Genomic DNA, 22,646 nt, shown 5'->3' on the forward strand with positions numbered 1-22,646 from the left:
TTCACCCTTTGCCCTTTGTGATCCCTGTAGTTCTGTCTCTTCTCCATCTCTGCCTTGGACTCAGCGCAGCAGTGCTGGCAGAATTGTCTGTGATGATGGCAGTGTTCTCTGTGTAGTCTGGACTGCTAGTTGTGAGTCATGGGAAGCTAATGAGACTTGAGCTGAGGAAATGAGTCACTTTTCAAAAATTTCAATAAAACATGTCCAGTGGGTACCATATTTGACAAGCCAGCTCTGGCACATAGGCAGTATTCCATTCTTGCCTCAGTGTACAAATAGAGTGTTTACTGTCATCTGTACCTACTCTCTTGCTGTTGGTGTGGTTAAACCACTCTCACTTTTATACTTCACTGTAAGTTGCTCCATTATGGGATGGCCACAGCAGGTATGCCGCCCAAGCCCCATGGATGGTCCACTTCCAAAGCTACCCTGTATTGATTCCTAAGCAGCATGTGTGTGTCTGTCCACCTGAAAATATAAATGTCCTAATACAGAATCCTCGTTTGTCCCTTGCTCATTGCATTTCTTTGCCCTGAATGTTTTTTACCTCCATTCTTTCATTTGAGATTTGAAGCAGGGCTGCACCAAGCATTCCAGGTGTGCATAGCTTGGCTTTACACTAAATAATGAAATTTGCAAGGTGAGCACTCTTGCCACTAGGCCATATTCCCAGCCCTCAAGTCCTATGACCACCACCAACAACATCAGATATTCAGGGACAAGCAAATAGGCTATGAGTGCAAACTCCAGACTTGGCACCAAAAGATTTTTTTAAAAAGTTAGATATAAAAAGAGATTTAGATCTGGTAGGAAAGACTCATGAATCCTTAATTTTATCAATAAGGAAACAGGTCAAGGAAAACCACAAAAGTTTCCCAAGGTTAAAAAAGTCAGCAAGAAACATTGGAGGCAGAACCTTAGATACCTGTCCTATAGTTTTTTCAATAAACTACATTATTGAAGTGATCCTGTTACAACAATTTCCAAAATCCTTTCTTGTTGTCCCCCATGATTCAGGGAATCGACCAAAGAGTCACATTCATTCTAAGCATTTCTTTGACTATCCATAGACCTAAATTGTAATGAAGTCTAATTATAGTGAAACTAACTGAGCCATGTCCTGGTGGTTCATTCCTGTAATCCTAACTACTCAGGAGGCTAATATCTAAGGATTGTGTTTTGAAGCCAGCCTGGGCAGGAAAGTCTTTGAGACTCTTTATATCCACAAAACTACCAAAAAGGCCAGAAGTAGAGCTGTGGCTCAAGTGGTAGGGGACTGGTCTTCAGCCAAGAAGCTCAGGGACAGCACCCAGGCCCAGAGTTCAAGCCACAGGACTAGCGCGCGCGCGCGCGCACACACACACACACACACACACACAAATAAATGGCACTAGAATTTGGAATTTATCAGAAAAATGATTTACTGAAAGTAAAATTTCAATAACATGTAAATATAAAAACTTAGAAATATTCAAAGAAAACATGAATAATTTATAACTCAGACTGGTGAAAGTTTTTATAAATATAAAACCAAGCCCTAAACTTATGAAAGAAAATATTTTGAAATTGATATTAAAGGCTGGGAATATGGCCTAGTGGCAAGAGAGCTTGCCTTGTATACATGAAGCCCTGGGTTCGATTCCCCAGCAACACATATATAGAAAAGGGCCGAAGTGGCGCTGAGAGTCAAGTGGCAGAGTGCTAGCCTTGAGCAAAAAGAAGCCAGGGACAGTGCCCAGGCCCTGAGTCCAAGCCCCAGGACTGGCCAAAAAAAAAACTCCCATGAAATTGACATTGAAAAAATAAATAAAATTTCTGCTGGCTATCAATGGCTCACACCTGAAAACCTAGATTTTCAGGAGAATAAAATCACAGCCAGCCCAGGCAAGAAAGTCTGTGAGACACAGACTCCAAGTAGCTGAAGTGGTAGAGTGTTAGCCTTGAGCAAAGGAAGCTCGGGGACAGTGTCAAAAGCCCCGAGTTCAAGCCCACAACCAACAAAAGAAAAAAAAAAGTCTCAGACTTTCTTTCCTGCCTGAGCTGATTTTGAACTGTGTTTCTCAGATCTCAGATTTCTGAGTAGCTAGGATTATAGGTGTGAACCACAAGCAGGCAGCTTTCTTATTTACTTATAATTCACTTTCCAATAGGGTACAAATTTAGATTTGTCTAAAAAGTAGCTATTTCACTGTCTACTTCCTTTCAATAGACATAAAATACAGATTTTTTCTACTGTAGCATAAATGAGCATTTAGTGCAGTTCTCTTTTTGAAGCAGGGTCTTCTGGAGTTACAGGTACAGGTACACGTTACCATGCTTATTTCCAGTGCTGTTAATTTTATTATTACTATTATTATTGGAATTACTTTGCCAGTCCTAGGGACTGAACTCAGCCTGAGCACTGTCCCTGGCTTCTTTTTGCTCACGGCTAGCGCTCTACCACTTGAGCCACAGCGCCACTTGGGGCCTTTTCTGTATGTGTGGTGTTGAGGAATCGAACACAGAGCTTCATATATATGAGGCAAGCACTCTAACCATGCCTAGCCTTCCAGTGCTGTTCTTAAGATTATTAGAATAGCTAGGAGCCAGTAGCTTATGTCTACAATCTACTTACTCAGGAAATTGTGACTTAGAGAATATAAGCACTCAGCTTGTCTTCTCTCTTTTAAAAAGTGAACTTTGTGTTGTAGCTGGACCAGCTATACCTTCAGTTGTGGCATACCCCAAAAGAAGTCAGACCAGCACTGCAGATAGTGACCTCAAAGAAGATGGAATTGCCTCCCGGAAATCTAGTGGCAGTGCTGTGGGAGGAAAAGGAATTGCTCCTGCCAGTCCCATGCTTGGAAATGCAAGTAATCCCAATAAGGCAGATATTCCTGAACGCAAAAAGAGCCCAGCTGTCCCCAGTGTAAGTATCGTTAGACTGCAGAGTAGTGTTGGAGTTACTGATGCTTGAAGTCGGGCCTTGTACTTGATTGGCTTGCTTAGCTGACAGTTTTCTGTTTAAGATGATTTCAAGTCTCCATCTTCCAGGTCTTAGCCCCCTGTGTAGCTAGCATTACAGGTGTGACCCCACCCTCACTCAACTCAAGTTTCCCCTTTTAATAAAATCTGCATTCTTTGTTTTGCTGTTTGTGATTTTGGTGTAGTATCTATGAATCTGCTGTGAAACCCAACATGATGACTAGGCATCTGTGGCTCATGCCTGTAATCCTCACTATTCAGGAGGTTGAGATCTGAGAATCTCGGCTAGAAGCCAGCCTAGGCAGACAAATCCAAGAGCCTCATTTCCAGTTAGCCAATAAAAAAGCCAGAAGTGAAGCACCAGCTATGTGCAGAAAAGCTAAGCAAGAGCAAGAGGCTCTGAGTTCAAGCTCCAATACTGAGACAGAAGGAAAAGAAATTCCAACACACAACACAGTGCAGATATTTTGTCTAAATTTTTTGTATGTATACACACACACGCTTATAATCCTGCTTTTCAATTTTGCAAAAATGTGCTTTTAAAAATCATGGATCACTCTACTGTCCTGTTTTCACTACACATTACTAATTTATTCCTACAGACCAGTTTTTTCTTTTTATTTTTTTGGCCAGTCCTGGAGCTTGGACTCAGGGCCTGAGCACTGTCCCTGGCTTCTTTTTGCTCAAGGCTAGCACTCTGCCGCTTGAGCCACAGTGCCACTTCTGGCCGTTTTCTATATATGTGGTGCTGGGGAATCGAACCCAGGGCCTCATGTATATGAGGCAGGCACTCTTGCCACTAGGCCATATCCCCAGCCCCTACAGACCAGTTTTTTAAAGTTACATTATCATAGCTGGAGTTTTTCGGTTTTGTTTTTCTTTCTGCTAGGGCAGAATGTGGAGATTTTGCCATCATCTCTCGAGTTCTGATCTTTTGAGCATTTCTGTTGACATTTTAGAATAGTCTTATTGAAAGACTGAGTAGTTAACATTTACATAGGGAACTTAGGTTTTTTTTTTTTTTTTTTTTTTTTTTTTTGGCCAGTCCTGGGCCTTGGACTCAGGGCCTGAGCACTTTTCCTGGCTTCTTCCCGCTCAAGGCTAGCACTCTGCCACTTGAGCCACAGCGCCGCTTCTGGCCGTTTTCTGTATATGTGGTGCTGGGGAATCGAACCTAGGGCCTCATGTATCCGAGGCAGGCACTCTTGCCACTAGGCTATATCCCCAGCCCGGAACTTAGGTTTTTTGCTCATTTGCTTGTACATGTTTAAGACAACAATGCCTATTTCGTACAGAGTAACACAGCCTCCGGTGGAATGACACGCCGAAACACTTACGTTTGCAGTGAGAGAACTACAGCAGACAGACATTCAGTGATTCAGAATGGCAAGGAAAACAGGTATGGAGATTTACTTATCAGCACGAAAATTTCTTTTTTCACCAAGAAGAATGTATGCTATTTACTTGTTAGTTTTTATAACCAGAATTCAAATAATGAGTATTCTGAAGGTAAGTTAAATTTGAATGGTAATTTTTAGCAAGATAACAAATAGGATAACAAATGTTTGTTACCCAGAACATTCTCCTCCTGACTGGAATGTATGATGAGAAAAGATTGAGTTAGATAGGGGATATTTCCTCCAAAAGGTAGATAATAGACCTAAGATTTCATTGTAGAAGAGTGAATAGGCAAATGGTATTGATTTTTGTCCAAAAACGAACTAGCAATTAGAGGCTGGGGATGTGGCTCAGTGATAGAGTGCTACCACTCAGTCATTCACATGGTCTTGGGTTTCATCCTCAGCTCTGTAAAAGTAATAATGGGGGCATGGGAATGTTGTTTAGTGGTAGCACACATGGCTAGCACGCATGAAGCCCTGGGTTCAATTCCTCAGTACCACATGAACAGAAAAGGCCAGAAGTAGCACTGTGGCTCAAGTGGTAGACGACTAGCCTTGAGAGAGGCTCAGGGACCATCCAGATCCTGAGTTCAAGCCCCAGAACCAGCAAAAGAATAAAGAAAGGAATGGGAAGGTAGAAGGGGAGGGGAAGGAAGATAAAATTAAGTAGATCCTGAGACTGAGGCAAAGAAAGATACATTAGGCTGGTAGAGAGTAATTACATGTATATTCCGTGCACAACAGATTTCTCAGCCTGCCATGAAGTTTTAATCTTTATAAACTAAATTCTGAGAGAAAAGATAAAAAGTCAGGGGGCTGGGGATATGGCCTAGTGGCAAGAGTGCTTGCCTCCTATACATGAGGCCCTGGGTTCAATTCCCCAGCACCACATATACAGAAAACAGCCAGAAGTGGCGCTGTGGCTCAAGTGGCAGAGTGCTAGCCTTGAGCAAAAAGAAGCCAGGGACAGTGCTCAGGCCTTGAGTCCAAGCCCCAGGACTGGCCAAGGCCAAAAAAAAAAAAAAAGTCAGAGTGATCCTGGAGTAGAAACCCATAAAATGAACTCACATCCTCTCTTTTTGTTATCTGGACCCTCAACTTGAACATTGTCTGGTCATGTCTACAATCAAAATGGCTTTTATTTGGTCGTTTTCTGTTTGTTTGGGTTTTTTCCATTTGGTCTTCTTGTGACATAAGGTTTCTGAAATTGCCCTAAAGGTTTCTGTCTTTGTTAGATCCCATTAGTCCAATAACATGTGTGACTGAGGAGAAAGATCCTCCCTCCTTCAACCCTGTGTACCACACCCCTGTTCCACAGGACACTTAGGTTTGAACTGATAAAAATCTAAGCTTGTAATATAAAAGTATATTTACCAGGGAATTTAAAAATACACTGTGGGGTGGGAATGTGGCTTAGTGGTAGAGTGCTACCCTAGCATGCATTAAGCCCTGGGTTCGATTCCTCAATACCACATAAACAGAAAAGGCTGGAAGTGGTGCTGTGGCTCAATAAGGAGAGCACTGGACTTGAGCTGAAGAGCTCAGTGACAGCACCCAAGCCCAGAGTTCAAGCCCCACTACCAAAAAAAAAAAAAAGGGACGCTTAGAGCAGTGCCCAAGCCCTGAGTTCAAGCCCCATGACTGGCAAAATAAAGGGGACTGGGGGAGGAAAAGAAAATACACCGTGACATTCTTTTCTGACTCATATGGGGGGGACTCATGTCAATCCTGGACTTGTATTCAGGGCCTGGGGTCTGTCTCTGAGCTGTTTTGCTCAACACTAGTACTCTACCACATGAGTCATATCCCCACTTTTGGCTTTCTGGTGGTTAGAGATACAAGTCTACAAGGAAGGCTGGTGAAGTGGCGCTGTGGCTCAAGTGGCAGAGTGCTAGCCTGGAGCAAAAAGAAGCCAGGGACAGTGGTCAGGCCCTGAGTCCAAGCCCCAGGACTGACAAAAAACAAAAACAAAAACAAAACCTGAGTATGACTGATTAAAAATTATATGAAGGGTTAAGTCAAAAGGCCGTACATGATTTAACACGTCCTTTCTTCTGAAATCCTACTCTGAACACAGGACACAGGCTCATAAAATAGGTATTCTTACCCTGCGCAAGTAGGATTTTTCTCTTTAAAATTAGCTTTATGGTCTGGGCACCAGTGCCTCATGCCTGTAATTTTAGGCATTCAGGAGATTGAGACTTGGAGGATTGAATTTTGAACGCAGTCTGAGCAGAAAAGTCTTCAAGACTTCATCTCCAACTAAGCAGTAAAATACCAGACTGGATATATAGGGTTCAGATGGCAGAGCTCCAGCCATAGCAAGAAAGCCAAGTGAGCATGCAAGGCCATGACTTCAAGCCCTGATATCAAGTCTACTGTGTGAAGAATGAAGTTCTTAAGTTTGGGGGAGAGTGTGGGTTTGGCAGGAGTGTGTTGAATGTACCTGAGCTGTGACCTCGTTTTGAGGCCAGTGTGTTGATAGCCTCTCTGTTGTAGGGCCCCTGGGGCAGTCATTCACACACCTGCAGAGTCTCTTAAACTGGCCCACGTACTCCAGTGACCATAGGTTCCACCCTGATGATGGGTTGGCAAGAGAGGGTTAGATATCATCTTCTCAGTGCAATTTGGTTCTGTCAGCATCATGTAAGTTGCACTGAGTCTTAAACCACTTTGCAGACACACATAGTGTCCAACAAACTGTTCCTTTTGTTGTTAATAATAAACTGTTCAGAAGGAATGTGAAGAATTTTCTTAATTTACATGGCTGTACCTAATCTTTTTAGTTAATAATGTTGCTGGGCCAGCCACCCCCATGGGCACTCTGCCCCGCTTATCCCTATGCCTTCAGATGTCTGCCTGAGACTTGACGTGCTCATAAGGGCCCTAGGGAGTACAACATACATTGGATACCACACTGGGTTTTTTTTTAAGTGATTTGTTCGTGCATGGGTGTGTACCAGTACAAGGCTTGAACTTGGCCTCATGTTCTCACTTGGCTTTTCTCCTCAAGGCTGGCACTCTACCTCTTGAACCACAGCGCCACTTTCTGGCTTCTTTTAGTGGTTAAAGAAGCTCTTGGATTTGTCTGTCCAGACTGGCTTCAAACTTCAGTCCTCAGATTTCAGCCTCTTTAGTAGCTAGAATTACAGGCATGAGCCACTAGCACCAAGCAAAATTTACATAATTGGTGTTGTTTTATCCACTTAACCTTGCATCAAGACATAGGGACTATTCAGAGAAGAATTGACAACAGTGAATACCTATAGGTGTTTTGGATACAGTACTTTTTTTTTTTTTCTTGGCCAGTCCTGGGGCTTGAACTCAGCGAATGAGCACTGTCCCTGGCTTCTTTTTGCTCAAGGCTAGTACTCTGCCACTTGAGCCACAGCGCCACTTCTGGCCTTTTCCTATATATGTGGTGCTGAGGAATCGAACCCAGGGCTTCATATAGACGAGGCAAGCACTCTTGCCGCTAAGCCACATTCCCAGCCCCTGGACACAGTACTTTTAATTACAGTTTTGGTCAGTCACTAGGTAAGCTTGTAGCTTGCACCAAAATGTGTCTGTGTTGTGATCTGGGCTTATTGATTGACAAGCCTGCCAAGAGGGCATGTGTGGACCATCTCTTCCTTCTGAAGCCTTCTACTGACGCTGGGGACACACAGGCCATGCTTGCAGGGCAATGGCAAGGAAAAACTGTTAAACAGGCAGTGCAGTTTATGAGCACAAGCTTAAACACTCAGGAAGAAGTAACTGGATTCTTGATCTGGAAGTGACTACATTCACTGAGTAGGCAACCTCAGGGCTAAAGATAGAAAAAGGAATAGAAAGGTGCCAGCTGTCCAGACAGAATAGCGCGTTGGTCAAGTTTTGTTTGATGCATGAACAAGGGACTGCATGTGATCAGGAAGGCCAGAAGATCAAGTTCCAGAACTGAACAGCAGAAGGTAAAACCTGGAGGATTGGGCAGGCCAGACTGTAGCACCTGAGGATGAGCAGCATGACTGCCAGGATGAGAGTCTAAGCTTCGTGACCTTCAGAAAAATGCAAGCAGAGGATCTCGGGGGTGACAGCACCAGAGAGAAATAAAGAGCAGGATGAGGCCTTCACCTTGGAGAGGACAGCCCCAGAGAAAGAAAGTTCTGCCATCAGGCTCAAGAAGAATGTTTGCAAGAAAACATTGAAGAGGCAGGCTAGGCTCAGGATCACTGGCCCCTGCTGTCCTCATAGGAAAGAAGCTGCCCTTCGGAATCCCAAGGACATGAGAACTGAACTGTTGTCCTGATGAACCTTCCATGTGTATTGTGTGTGGAGCTGTTTGTCAGGTGAAACAATAGGTTACAGCCACTGTCACCATCTTCCTGTGCACAGATCATTTGCTGAGTTTTCTTTTTTTAATTTTTATTGTCAAACTGATATACAGAGAGGTTATAGTTTCATATGTGAGGCATTGGATACATTTCTTGTATTGCTGAGTTTTCTTGTCCTGAAGAAATGAGGCTCAGGCTGGCTGCTGGTGGCTCATGCCTATAATCCTAGCTACTCAAAAGGCTGAGATCTGAGGATCATGGTTCACAGCCAGTCTGGTCAAGAAAGTGTGTGAGACTCTGATCTCCAATAAACCACCAGAAAACCAGAAGTGGTGCTGTAGCTCCAAGTGGTAGAGTGCTAGCTTTGAGCAATAAGAGCTGAGGCACCTAGGCCCTGAGTTCAAGCCTCATGACTGACAAAAAAGAAAAAAATGATTCAACACTGGGCACCTGTGATGCTCACCTGTAATCCTAGCTACTCAGGAGGCCGCAACCTAGAGGATCATGATTCAAATCCAGCCCAGGCAGAAAAGCTTACATGGTCTCCAACTTATATTGACCAACAGAAGGCTGCTGGCCAGAGGCATGACTTCACTAGAGCCACCAGCCATGAGCAAGAAAGCTAGCCAGAGCTTTGAGACCCTTTCTTCAAGTCCTGGAATCAGCCAAAAGAAAAAGGAAACATGTTGATCCTCAGGGCCTGAGTTTAAACCTCATAACTGACAACAATAATAATAATAATAATGTAAAATAAAATATGTCACTGAGTTCTCAGCACAGATTGAGAGTATAGTGTAGTTATGTCACATACCTGTTTGACTAGACTTGTGTTGAAACATCTCCTTTAGAATGAACTCTATGTAGACCTTGAAGGATACCAACTCTCTTAAATACATTCAAACATGTTCTCTTAAGGTAATAAAATTGTTATTTAGCATGAATTGAAATATCCTCATACAAGATTTAAGGAGGGGAAAAGCTGCTGTTTAAAAAACATAGGCATAAGCAGGTTACCAGCATTTCACACCTGTAATCCTAGCTAGATCTCAGGAGGCTAAGATCGGAGGATCAAGATTCAAAGTCAGCCTGGGCAGAAAAGTCCCTGTGAGACCTGTCTGCAATTAACCAGCAGAAAACTGGAAGTGGTAGAGCACTAGCCTTGAGCAAAAGAGCTTAGAGACAGTGCCCAGGCTCTGAGTTCAAGCCCCACAGCTCACAAAAAAAAAAAAAGCAGGCACAGCCTGGCATTTGATCCAAAATCCATAAAACATGTAAGAGCTTCTTGTTCTTGGATGGGGTCATGGGATCTGGGGAGGAAGCTGTGCTTTGACAGCAGGCTGCGCTTTGGTCACTACTCCATCACACTGTTGTTTCTGCCTCTGCCTGAACCCAAACCCCTCCCAGCCTGACAGAAGTGTTCGCTTGTGCAGCTAGCCCTGCCTCAGTCTGTGCCACACCTTCTACCTGTCGGCTGAGACATCAGAAGTCGGTGTCCATGTCAGCCTCGGGGCACCCCAAGATGACGTTACCTCCAATAGACAGTGAAGGAGGTAACCTCAAGGCTATGTAAGAAAAACACATTCCTTGTGAAACTAATGTGTACCCACTGCCGCTTAATTCTTGTGCTGTGGATTTTTATAGTTGAAGGTTTTGTTACAGTTGTCTGCAAGGTGTCCTTCCTCTGTGTGGTTTCAGTTAAGTACATCCTGTCTCATGGTGTCCATAGTTGTCTGCCTGTGTCTGTGTCTTTCCATGCTACTGAGGGCGTCAAAATCCCCTCCCCAAGTTGCTTTCAGCATGTGGGATTTCTACATACCATCTGTGTGCTCCCAAACTTTTTGGTTGCCTATTCAGTTACACTCGAGTCTTTTCTTTCTTTCCTTTTGGCACGATTCTCTTGTGTGTAAGAAGTTTGAGAGGGAAGCGAAGGGGGAAAACTCGAGTTAGTTTCCCTGCATTGAATCTTGTCCTTGAAAATATACTTGTACTGTATATGCCCTCCCATGCTGCGGCTTCTTCTCGTGCCCTGTTCCTTTAGTAAACCTATCCCACTTAACTTACCTTTGGCTCCTGTGTTTTGTAAAATACCCCATGGATCTCAATTCATTATACCTGGTTTTTTTCCACTGTATAAAAGGCATGTGGTAGCTATAAAGTTTTCATATGCTTTAACTTTGTTACTACAGATACCTTTTGTTTTCTACTCTTTTAGCGCTATTCCTGATCAGAGAACTCCAGTTGCTTCCACCCACAGTATTAGCAGTGCAACCACCCCAGATCGCATCCGCTTCCCAAGAGGCACAGCCAGCCGTAGCACTTTCCATGGACAGCCGAGGGAACGGCGGACAGCAACCTACAATGGCCCGCCTGCCTCACCCAGCCTCTCCCATGAAGCCACACCACTGTCCCAGACTCGAAGCCGAGGCTCCACTAATCTTTTTAGTAAATTAACTTCAAAACTCACAAGGAGGTGAGTGTATGCTACGAAATGCTGGTTGGGTTAGACCATATTCACCGAGCAAAAGGGGAAATATGTCCCGTTGTGTGAACCTGCTGCCTAAATGCTTTTCATTCATTACATAGGTGTGTGTGTGTGTGTGTGTGTGTGTGTGTGTGTGTGTGTGTGTGTGTAAAACTAGTCTGGATTTTTTTTTTTTTTTTTTTTTTGCCAGTCCTGGGCCTTGGACTCAGGGCCTGAGCACTGTCCCTGGCTTCTTCCCGCTCAAGGCTAGCACTCTGCCACTTGAGCCACAGCGCCGCTTCTGGCCATTTTTTCTGTATATGTGGTGCTGGGGAATCGAACCTAGGGCCTCGTGTATCCGAGGCAGGCACTCTTGCCACTAGGCCATATCCCCAGCCCTGTATTTTTTTTTTTTTGCCAGTCCTAGGGCTTGAACTCAGGGCCTAGGCATTGTCCCTGAGCTTTTGGTGAAGGCTAGCACTGCTTAGGTAGTACTGAAGACTCGAACTCAGAGCTTCATGTATGCTAGGCATGTACTCTTGCCACTAAGGCACATTCTCAGCCCCCAAAACTATAGTCTTTAAAATAAAAATTACAGGGTCTGGGAATATGGCCTAGTGGTAAGAGTGCTTGCCTTACATACATGAAGCCCTAGGTTCAATTCCCCAGCACCACATATATAGAAAAAGGCCAGACGTGGCGCTGTGGCTCAAGTGGCAGAGTGCTAGCCTTGAGCAAAAAGAAGCCAGGGACAGTGCTCAGGCCCTGAGTCCAAGCCCCAGGACTGACCAAAAAAATAAGTAAAATACAAATTACAAGCTCAGGGCTCGTTGGCTCATAGCCTGTAATCCTAGCTACTCAGAAGGCTAAGGTTTGAAGATCAGAGTTGGAAGCCAGCCCAGGATTACCTCCAGTTAGCTACCAGAAAACCTGAAATAAAGCTGTGGCTTGAGCAAAAAAGCTTGAGGATCGCACAGGTCACAAGTTCAAGCCCTACCACGTACCACGACAGACCAAAAAGGAAAAAGAAATTACAGAACTCAGTGTCTTTTCAGAACACTAGAAGTTGTCTGACAGTTTGGAGGAGTTTTTTGATCATTTTTAGTTGCTGCTCCTGTTGATCACATATATATTTATTCACATGGCATGTCCCAAAACAAGGAAGGAAGATGTTTTCTCTTCTCACATGGTTATCACTGAGTAATGGTCACAAAATTTTTGTCTAAACTGAAATCGTTCTCATTCTTAATCTCAGTTACGTTGAGAACCAGGCAACTCTCTTAAGTGGTACAGTTTTAGAGATAAAATTCCTGCTTATTCTGAAAAAAATAGTATCTGTTGGCATCTTGGCTCAGCAGTAGAGGGCCTGACCAGCAAGTGTGAAACCCTGTTCATATTTCAGCCCCTCCCCCAAAAAATATCTGATCCTATATGAATGCTTCATGCACAGGGCTGGTAGCTCATGCCTATAATCTTAGCTGCCCAGGAGGCTGAGGTCTGAGGATCATGGTTCAAAGCCAGCCCAGGCAGAAAGATCCATGGGACCTTTATCTCCAATTAACCACCAGAAAACTGGAAGTGGTGCTTTGGCTAGCCTTAAGCTGAAGAACTCATGATGAGCCCCACAACTGGGGGAAAAAAAAAATAACAATTCTTCTTGCGCTGGGCACTGGTGGCTCATGCCTGTAATCCTAACTACTCAGAAGGCTGAGACCCAGCCCAAGGACAGGGCCCCCAACTGACATAAATAAGTAAATAAATAAATAGATGCTTCATGCCTCCAGCAGGTCTTGAGTCCAGGGAATCTTAGCATCCATTCAGAAATCTTTCCATCATCTAATGTGGACATTGCAAGAGCATGTCGGCTGCTACTAGAGAGAAGGAAAGAAAACCACTTGGCACAAGCATGCAGTAAAAGACAGGATTGTACTCTTAGGACCTAAGAGCTCCCCTGCCCTCAACTTTTGTACCTTCCTCCCTAGGAAGTGCTTGCAATTCAGTCTCTGAGACAGTGTGCCCGAGGGCTGTAGGTTTGCCTGGTGCCTCTGAGGTGAAAGGTTCCACCACCTCTGTTCCTCTGCATATCACATGACCCATTAGCAGTCTTCTTTATTTAAACTTTAAATGTCAGGCTCCAATAATTTCATATTAGATCAGTCATCGAAAACTTAGGTGAGGGCAGCTAGAGAGGTGGCTCAAGTGGTAAAAAGCACCTGTCTGCACATCAAGAGAGTCAAGCTTCAGTGGACCCTTTAAACACTGCTCAGCTCCACACTCAGCCACCCATTCCGGAGTGGGCATAACACAGTGGTCTTCAGGGCTTCCTCCTTGGACGCCTGTCCATGACCAACAAGGGAAACAGCGAGTCTAGGTCAACTGGCGACCCCTGAATAATTCTTTCCTTCCTTCCTCCTGGCCTCATTTAGAAAGGACCATCCTATCCCAGGCCTTCTTGTCCCCCAGCTTCCTCTTCAGGGACATGGCTGAAATGGACTCTGTCTCTGAGCCTAGCTGCTCACCCTCCCACCTTTGTTTAATACCAGCGTGCAGCTGTCAGGTTCAGAAGTTCAAAAAAGTTTCTTGTGTGTCCACACACCTTGCTCTTTTTCTCGACAGGGCAGGCTGGTACCAGAGCTTGAACTCAGGTCTTGTCCATGGCTGGTGCTCTACCATTTGAGCCTTGCTTCCAGTCTTGCACTTTGCTAGTTAGTTGAAGATGGATTCTCACAACTCTTCTGCCAGGATCTTCCAGGTCTCAGCCTCCTGAGTAGGTAGGATTACAGGCATGAACAACCAGTGCCTAGCTACAATGGGCTCTTTAAGACCTTGGACATCATTAAGCCATAGACTTTGTCTCCTCTGTGCTTTTTGGTTATCTTAAGACTATCATGGATAAGAATATCAGCTACCATTATTTGAATGTTTACTGTCATAAGTATCTGTGGAAATATATATTACTCATATATATACTAAAATGTATATGTAAATGTATATTCCATATGTATAATTCCATATATAAATATCATGTGTATATAGTGTACACATTTCTGTGTGCAGTGAATATTCTTAGGTGTCTAATATAGTTGCCACTGCACCCCCAGCCCCATATCCATCTCTCCAGTTCACCCTATTAGTTGGTGTTCTCCACTGCACAGAAGAAACCAAGATAAGATCTAGAGGGACTAAGGCACAGATTAGATCCTACTGTAGAAACATGGCTGGAGCAAGTCTGCCTGGCTCCAGGAAAAGACCCATTAAGCCATAGTCTCTGTTCCCCACAGAAAACAAGTGCTTTGCTTTCATGTTCTCATTCATTTTATACAGTTATAGTATTGAAATTGAAATCAAGGGGCTGGGAATATGGCCTAGTGGCAAGAGTGCTTGACTCATATACACGAAGCCCTGGGTTTGATTCCCCAGCACCACATATATAGAAAAGGCCAGAAGTGGCGCTGTGGCTCCAGTGGCAGAGTGTTAGCCTTGAGCAAAGAAAAGCCAGGGACAGTGCTCAGGCCCTGAGTCCAAGGCCCAGGACTGGCAAAAAAAATATAAAAATAAAAAATAAATTTAAGTCAATGACTATGGTTTCTGATTTTTTAAAAAGAAAGATAAATGGTCCATCTTACTTTTCCAGGCTATTTCTACCCTCTTAATTTGTTTGTTTGTGGTGGAATCTTGCAATCATTCTTCAACTGGCTTAATATACCCTTTATTACTGTAGTTCTAGTTATTTATAAGATACTTCACGTGCATGATCTTCTATGTGGTGCGTAACCTACTGTATACTTAATCTGTATTGTATGAAATGGCAGTTGTCTGTACTAGACATTTGTTTGATTTGTTGGTCAATAACTAAGGCAATACCAAAATTAACCCCAAATTAGAAGAAAAAAATTACCCAGGCACCAGTGGCTAACAACTGTAATCCTACTCAAATCATGATTCCACCCCAGCCTGGGCCATGAGACTCTTAATTAACCCCCAAAAAGGCTGTAGTGTGAGTGGTAGAGTGCTAAACATTCAAGCAAAACATTCAAGGACAGTGCCAAAGCCCAAGTTCAAGCCCCAGGACCAACACACACACACAGGACTGGACTAGAGTCATAATTTGTTTGTGTTTGTGTGGTAGAAGACCAGCTACATAAACCAAGTACCAGTTCTGAAGTTGGAACCCCAGTATTCAAGGTTTTACCCTTGCTAGGCAGGTATCTCTGGCCCTTTTGGCTCTGATTTTTTTTTTTTTTTTTTTTTTTCCTTTTCAGTCTGGGTCTTGAACTTGGGGTCTGGGTGCTGTCCCTTGAGTTTTTTGCTCAAGGCTAGTGCTCTACCACTTTGAGCCAATTTCTATTTTCTAGTGGTTATTTGGAGATAAGAGTCTCAGGGCCTTTCCTGCCCAGGGTGACTTTGAACTGAGATCCTCTGATCTTTAATTAACCACCAAAGAAAAGCCAGAAATGGAGCTGTGGCTCAAGTAGTAGAGCACCAGCCTTGAGCAAAAAAGCTCAGGCACCACCCAGAACCTGAATTTAAACCATAGGACACACACACACACACACACACACACACACACACACACACACACACACAGACACACACACACACACACACACGTTCACTGTGCTCTGCCATACAAGTAAACATTCTATTGTTTAAATCCTCTGTAAAATCAGCAATGGTCCTGTTAATGGTTTATTTATTTTGCCAGTCTTGAACTCAGGGCCTGGGCACTGTCTTTGAGCTTCTTTTGGTCAAGGCTAACACTAGCACCAATTCTGGCTTTTTCTGTGTATGTGGTACTGAGGAATCACACCCAGGGCTTCATGTATGTTAGGCAAGCACTCTACCACTAAGCCACATTCCCAGTTTGATTTTTTTCATACTTATGTAGATACTCAGATACTCAGAAAATTGGAAAATGTCTTATTACTACTATGTTACAAATGACTTCTTTACTATAATACATTGAATTTTATCATAAAACTAGCTTCAAATGAATTGAGGAAGCTTATTCTTACAAAAAATACATTTAAAAGTTTTTCTAGATAGAAGATCTTGTCAATTATCTGTAATAATTTTACATTTCAACAAATGTCACTGTTTCTATTACTGGCCAAAAGAGGAGCCTTGTTTGGTTGTTTTTGGCTTTTTTTCTTTCTGTAAGAATTGATGAAATTTTCTATTTATGCAACTCTTTTTGTTAACTTTTTTTTTTTACTTAATTTCTTTTAGAAACATGTCATTCAGGTTTATCAAAAGGTAGGATTTGTATATGCACAATTATTTAAATCCTCACCCCCAAATGGCTCCTGCAATTAACACCAGGTTTGGCTTTCTGGCCCTGTTTTTTCCTTAAGAACTAAACTCTCTGCTGAAAACTAAATACTTACTTCCTTAGAAAGAAACTGGAAAGAAATAGCTCAACTCTGTCAGGCCTTTTAAAGGAGCTGCAACACACATGCAAGAAAGACCTCTGCATGCTCTGTGCATTTGCTTTCCTTGGTAGAAGTACTTAGCATCCAAATAATTCTGTCTTCATACTAATACTACTTAGCATGCTCCTTTTTGAAGAATGAGATGTTTGATAACATTAATGTACAATTAATGACTAGCTACAGACATGCAAAAGGTAAGTGTGGAATAGCATTTCTTGTCGTTTTTACTTTACTTAGGATTGTCTTCACAAAGGCTTTAAAATGACAGAAGTGAATACTCTGGTTTTGAAGATGAGCATAAAATTCACACCTTCAGCTGAAAGGGTTGAAGAGTAAATAGTATTCTATCTATACTTCCCACAGCCCACTGAAGAAAACATGTGTCACGGTTTTTACTAAAGCATGACAGTAGGTAACATCTGAACTTGATAAATATTTTTGATATGGACAGTCAAAGGAGTAAAAACATTACTTACTGCCTTTGGTATACACACATATGAGGCACGAGTCTGTCATAAAGGGCCGTGCTAAGCTGAGCCCCTTCAGTCTCCAGTAGGCCAGGCCAAGGTTCTTGTGTTTATGAAACACTTTGATAACTTTGAGGTTCTCAACAGAACCCTTTGTCAGAAACTGTTGGACAAGAACTCCATTGATTATTTTTCACTAGACCTGCTTAGTCGTCAGTTTGCCTTAAAGGCCTGGGCACTGGTAGCTCACGCCTGTAATCCTAACTACTCAGAAGGCTGAGATCTGAGGATCATAGTTCCATGCCAGCCCGGACAGGGAAGCCAGAATTTCAGCCGTGACTCAAGTGCCATGAGCAATAAAGCTCAGGGGACAGTGGCCAGGCCCTGAGTTCAAACCCCAGGACTGTCGTTGAAACAAAGAAAAATTTCCATGTATACAAAGTTACAATTGAACATAGGATTCAACTGATAGCCTCCTTTCCTTTTTCCTGATGGAAAGCTATGCTCCTGTGAAGAGTGATTAGAGCCAGAGTTCCCCAGCCGTGGCCATGGGTGTGCCCAGCTGGCAGAGCCAGCAGGCCCTCTGGCCCGGACGCCGCAGCAGATGGGCAGCTCCTCCCTGTGCATACACGCCTGTGTTCTCACAGAGGAGGGTCCAGCATTGCCAGTGTAAAAGTCACAGAAGGAAGAGAGCTTTTGCTTTTATTTAAATAGTTACACAAAGGGGTTTCAGTCCACCTGTCAGTTTATAAATAGAGTGCATCTTGGTCACCCTTACCAGTTCTCGCAGGAAGGTTAAGACCTCAAAAAGTGCTTGGTCATTCTGGTTCATTGTCTGAAATTTTGATGTGTGGGTGGTTGTGTACTTATGTGTAAGCTTTCTTTTCTCTTTCCCACTTCTCTTTGCTTCTACATTCTATTCGTTGAGGCTTCCAACTGAATATGAGAGGAACGGGAGATATGAGGGCTCCAGGTGAGGGAAATGATTTTTACTTAAACTATATTCTTGGTGCTGACTCCATTTCTGTGGCAGGGACTGTAGCCCTGCTGCCCTTTGGAGATGCCTGCAGTAGGCTGGGTTCTGGTTCCTGTTGCTGCCACTTGCTGCTGGCCCCGGGAGGAGGCTGCGTGTCCCCCTGTGACCACATGAGGGCACCGGGGTGCTCTGACACCGACACCGCTTCCTTTGTGTGTGTGTTGACACCCTGAGTGGGTGGGTTTGGGTGTTCTGGGGTCAAGGTCACTGCTCACAGATGAAGTCCTCCACTCATCACTGTGCGAAGTGGGATTTTGTTCTCAGCACAAATGCAGAATGTTGAGTAGGAGTATTTCAAATGAGATGCTCTAACAGAACGTTAGGATGTGTACAGTTGGCTTTAGTTTCGGGTAGGGATCATGGTATGAGCATGGGGTTACAGTTGATAGACAGTAGTCACCAGTGGTGGTCTTCTCTACTTAGCCTCTTTCACGGCCGTCACCCCCATGCTACTCAGGACCTCACTAACTGCTTTTCTCTTCTCTGCTCTGTCCAGTGCAAGCTCTGGTGATAGCGTTGTCATGAGTGTTACGTGGGCTGCCCCCCGGCCTGTCACAGCCTGAAGCAGGCTGTCTAGGTCTGTGACCCTATCCATAGTAATGGGGAAGTGAAGAAATACCCCCAAAAACTTAGCAGGCTGGTGATTTGTTTTACTTAGTTTTGTTTGCCAGTCCTGGGGCTTGAACTCGGGGCCTGGGCACTGTTCCTGGCTTCTTTTGTTCAAGGCTAGCACTCTACCACTTGAGCCATAGCAATACTTCCTGCTTTTCTGTGTATGTGGTACTGAGAAATCAAACCCGGGGCTTCATGCATGTTAGGCCAGCACTCTACCACTAGGCCGCCTTCCCAGCCCTCAGGCTTGTGTTTCAAGATGCACATTGTATTATGATTTGGGAGATGAGCACCATTCTCGAGAGGCATGCCACGCAACAGAGGCTGTATGGGGACAGGCCAGAGTCGGAAAGCAGGGGCCTAGGTAAGAGCCTGTACTTGTTGTTCATAGGCAGGAAAGGGTTAGGCAGGGCAAGCAGGCTTCGCGGGGCCTCCTTTGAATAATCCCGGTGGCTCTGGGATGACTTCATATCAGTCCTCTTAGACTTGTGCCAGCCGCTGGTTAGAGTACTCAGCGTCCTGATGCATAGAAGCTGCCTGGATCCATCTCCAGTGGGTGGCCAGGGCCTAGGCCTCCCAAAGTGGAGATCCCTTAGTGATGCCCAAGAGTTTATACTCCCCTGGGCTTTGTGCAATGGATGGTGAAGGAGGAACTGCCTCATAGTGCCCTGTGTGGTTGTCTCAGACCCAACCTTCCCAGAGAGCTCCTTCTCCCTGAGCCATGCGCCTGTCTTACCGGGGACCGGAGGCTGTGCGTCTCCTTGGCTTTTTGAATTTGGTTCCCACAGCCAGCTCCTAAGGCTTTGAGATAGACAGCCTCCACCTTTCCTCCTAGGGGCGTAGAGTTTGTGAAGCCATCTGGCAATTTAAAGTGACTGACTTTGGAACGTGCACTTCATGGCCAAAGAGAAGGGCTGCAGGCCTACCTCAGTGGTGGAGTGACAGCCTGCACGTATGATGCCCCAAATCCAAGCCCCCTGTATGATAAAATAAGTAAAGTGATGAAGCAAGACCACCCTGCCAGTGGCTGCCAGTTTCCACTCTTGCACAGATGTTTTCCCGCCTCCACACAGACTCCCCCCGGCTCCCTTGCATTTTATTGACATGGCATAGAGTGTCCTTTCAGGGGCCTTTTTCCTCCTCGTCCTTGCACACACATCCTTCGTGTCACTCTGCACACAGACTCCCTCCTCACCACCCAGCCCAGAAACAGCCAGCACTTTGGCTCTGTTTTGTAATCCAGTGAGTATCCAGCAACAATTGAGCTTGTGCCCTGAGTTACACTGTATGCACACCAATCATTTCAGTTGTCTGCAGACAACTGAGCTGTAACTTCATTTTTCCATTTTCATTAGTAAGATTGTGTCATTTGGGTTATTTTTGTTGCTCGTTTCCCGGGGGTTGTGGGGAGAGTGAATATGGGCCTCCCCATTGTCCCTGCTGGTCTTGGACTCCTGGGCTCAAGCGATCTTCCCATCCCCCCAACCTCTCCTTACCTCTAGTTCACCGGCTAAAAGCTGGAAATAAAGCCATGGCTCAAATGGGAAAGCACCAGCCTGGAGTAAAAAAGCCAGGGGGAGAGCATGAGGCCTTGAGTTCAGGCCCCAGTGCTGACATAGTCAGCCAACCAACGTACTGATTAAAACTTTCATTTAATAAATAATAACCTGCCACTGTGCATTTCAGTCGAAATGTGTCTTCAGAGCAAAAGGAAGAAAACAAAGAAGCGAAACCCCGCTCGCTGCGTTTCACCTGGAGCATGAAAACCACGAGTTCCATGGACCCCGGCGACATGATGCGGGAGATCCGCAAAGTGCTGGACGCCAATAACTGCGACTACGAGCAGCGCGAGCGCTTCCTGCTCTTCTGCGTTCACGGCGACGGGCACGCCGAGAGCCTGGTGCAGTGGGAGATGGAAGTCTGTAAGCTGCCAAGACTGTCTCTGAACGGGGTCCGGTTTAAACGGATATCAGGGACATCCATAGCTTTCAAAAACATTGCTTCCAAAATTGCCAATGAGCTAAAGCTGTAACCAGTAATTATGGTGTAAATTAAGTAGCAACTTAAAGTGTTTTCCTGAGCGCGATGGAAATGTATAGAATAATATTTAGGCAATAACGTCTGCATCTTCTAAATCATGACATTCAAGTCTAAGGGCGAGAGCACGCCTGGGAGCAAAAGCTGGCCTTTTCTACAAATGCACTACATTAAAGTCATGTGACCCTGGCCTCTGTCTTGTTTCCATTGCCCTGGGAGTCAGCGTGTGGCACCCCTGCCCGTGCCTCCCGTGTGTGGTGTGCGTGGCCATGTGTGCAGAGCAGGTGTGCGGGAGCATCTCCTGACACTGGCAGCCAGCACTGGCACTAGCACCTCCGTGGGAGATCATTTGGTGCTAAAACATTACGATTGCCAAGGAGGAAAATACTGAATTTCTGCTAAGAATTAACCTTAAGACTAGTTGATAATTAATACAGGTTTACAGTTCATGCCTGTGGTTTTTGTGTTTGTTGTTTTGTGTTTTTTTTAGTGCAAAAGGTTTAAATTTATAGTTGTGAAACATTGCTTGTGTGTGTTTTTCTAAGTAGATTCACAAGATAATTAAAAATTCACTTTTTCTCAGTAAAATCTTGCATTGTCTCCTCATGCTATATTTAGGACTTAGACTAAGCACGTTGCTCGCCTCCATCCAGTTGAGCAGAAGCAGAGGGCTGTGTGGCGTAGGAGTGCCGGTCCTCAGCGTGAGTCTCGAGCTGCGAGCCGTGGACATCTCTTCTCCCTAGCCCTCCCTGTGCCTTGCAGTGGGAGGGCAGCGGGAGTGGGGAAGTGCCAGGCCTTGATAGCTCTGTGTGATCTTCCTCTTTCCCTTGGTGACTCACAGTTGAGTTAGACCTAAACATTGTTTCCAGGACCTACATGGTTTGGGGGTAACGGGCTGACACAGCAAAGTCGTCACCTGGTGGTGTGTAGCTTGGGGCTTATAGTTGCCCAGCATAGGAAGCAGGGCACCACCACCCCCTCCTCAGCTGTGTGTTTATGTTCTGCCACAGAAAGCAACACGTGAATGAGGAAAACATAGATCCCCTCTTGTCTTAAATTGCAACAGATTTTCCAGCAGGTGGTCGGTAAACTAGAAGTGATGAATACCTGGTTCAGAACATGGTGGGAGGGCTGGGAATATGACCTAGTGGTAGAGTGCTGGCCTGGTATACATGAAGCCCTGGGTTCAATTCCCCAGCACCACATATATAGAAAATGGCCAGAAGTGGCGCTGTGGTTCAAGTGGCAGAGTGCTAGCCTTGAGCAAAAAGAAGCCAGGGACAGCGCTCAGGCCCTGAGTTCAAGCCCAAGGACTGGCAAAAAAAACATGGTGAGAAATACCATAAAAGTGATCACAGAGGCCAAGCGTGGTGGCTATATTTATATTACCACTGCTTGGGAGGCAAAGGCAGGAGGATCAGAAGTTGAGGCCACATTGGACCTCATAGCAGCACCCTATTCTGTCCTGGACCCCGTCCCTGAGCTCTTCAGCTCAAGGGCTGGCACTCTTCCGCTTGAGCCGCAGCGCCACCTCTGGCTTTTTCTATGTATGTGGTGCTGAGGAATTGAAGCCAGGGCTTCATACATGCTAGGCCAGCACTCCACCACTAGGCCACGTTCCCAGCCCCTTCCACACTGTTGTGTTTTTTTTTGTTTTGTTTTGTTTTTTGTTTTTTTTTTTTTTTTTTTTAAAGGGGGTCTGGGAACATGGCCTAGTGGTAGAGTGCTCACCTCGTATACATGAAGCCCTGGGTTCGATTCCTCAGCATCACGTACACAGAAAAAGCCAGAAGTGGCGCTGTGGCTCAAGTGGTAGAGCGCTAGCCTTGAGCAAAACAGTTCAGAAGCAGTGCTCACATCCTGAGTTCAAGCCCCAGGACTGACAACAAGAAGAAAAGGTGTGGGTAGGACTGGGTTTTGGCCG

The 22,646-nt window shown here is 44.8% G+C and overlaps 1 protein-coding gene and 1 long non-coding RNA gene across 6 annotated transcripts in view; one reads left to right on the forward strand and one right to left on the reverse strand.

Moving 5' to 3' along the window:
- The window catches only part of Mark3 (microtubule affinity regulating kinase 3), a 68,999-nt gene extending 47,689 nt beyond the window's left edge, over positions 1–21,310 (forward strand). For 2 of the 5 annotated variants that reach the window (XM_048362968.1, XM_048362964.1), the window contains 6 exons: positions 2,691–2,908; positions 4,260–4,363; positions 10,890–11,147; positions 16,368–16,394; positions 17,966–18,010; positions 20,372–21,310. In XM_048362968.1, the coding sequence (XP_048218925.1) occupies positions 2,691–2,908; positions 4,260–4,363; positions 10,890–11,147; positions 16,368–16,394; positions 17,966–18,010; positions 20,372–20,717 (998 nt within the window). In that variant the 3' untranslated portion in view covers positions 20,718–21,310. The remainder of the gene's footprint in view (positions 1–2,690; positions 2,909–4,259; positions 4,364–10,889; positions 11,148–16,367; positions 16,395–17,965; positions 18,011–20,371) is intronic. The other 3 variants (XM_048362965.1, XM_048362966.1, XM_048362967.1) reach the window with 3 other exon arrangements.
- LOC125363655 lies at positions 1,325–20,469 on the reverse strand. Its single transcript, XR_007213262.1, has 3 exons — positions 20,332–20,469; positions 2,604–2,606; positions 1,325–1,335 (listed from the first exon to the last, which is right to left on the reverse strand). It is a non-coding gene; the product is annotated as an uncharacterized LOC125363655 (long non-coding RNA).
- Positions 21,311–22,646: the final 1,336 nt, after the last annotated feature.

This window comes from Perognathus longimembris, chromosome 14, assembly GCF_023159225.1.
Source record: "Perognathus longimembris pacificus isolate PPM17 chromosome 14, ASM2315922v1, whole genome shotgun sequence".
NCBI classification, from domain to species: Eukaryota; Metazoa; Chordata; class Mammalia; order Rodentia; family Heteromyidae; genus Perognathus; species Perognathus longimembris.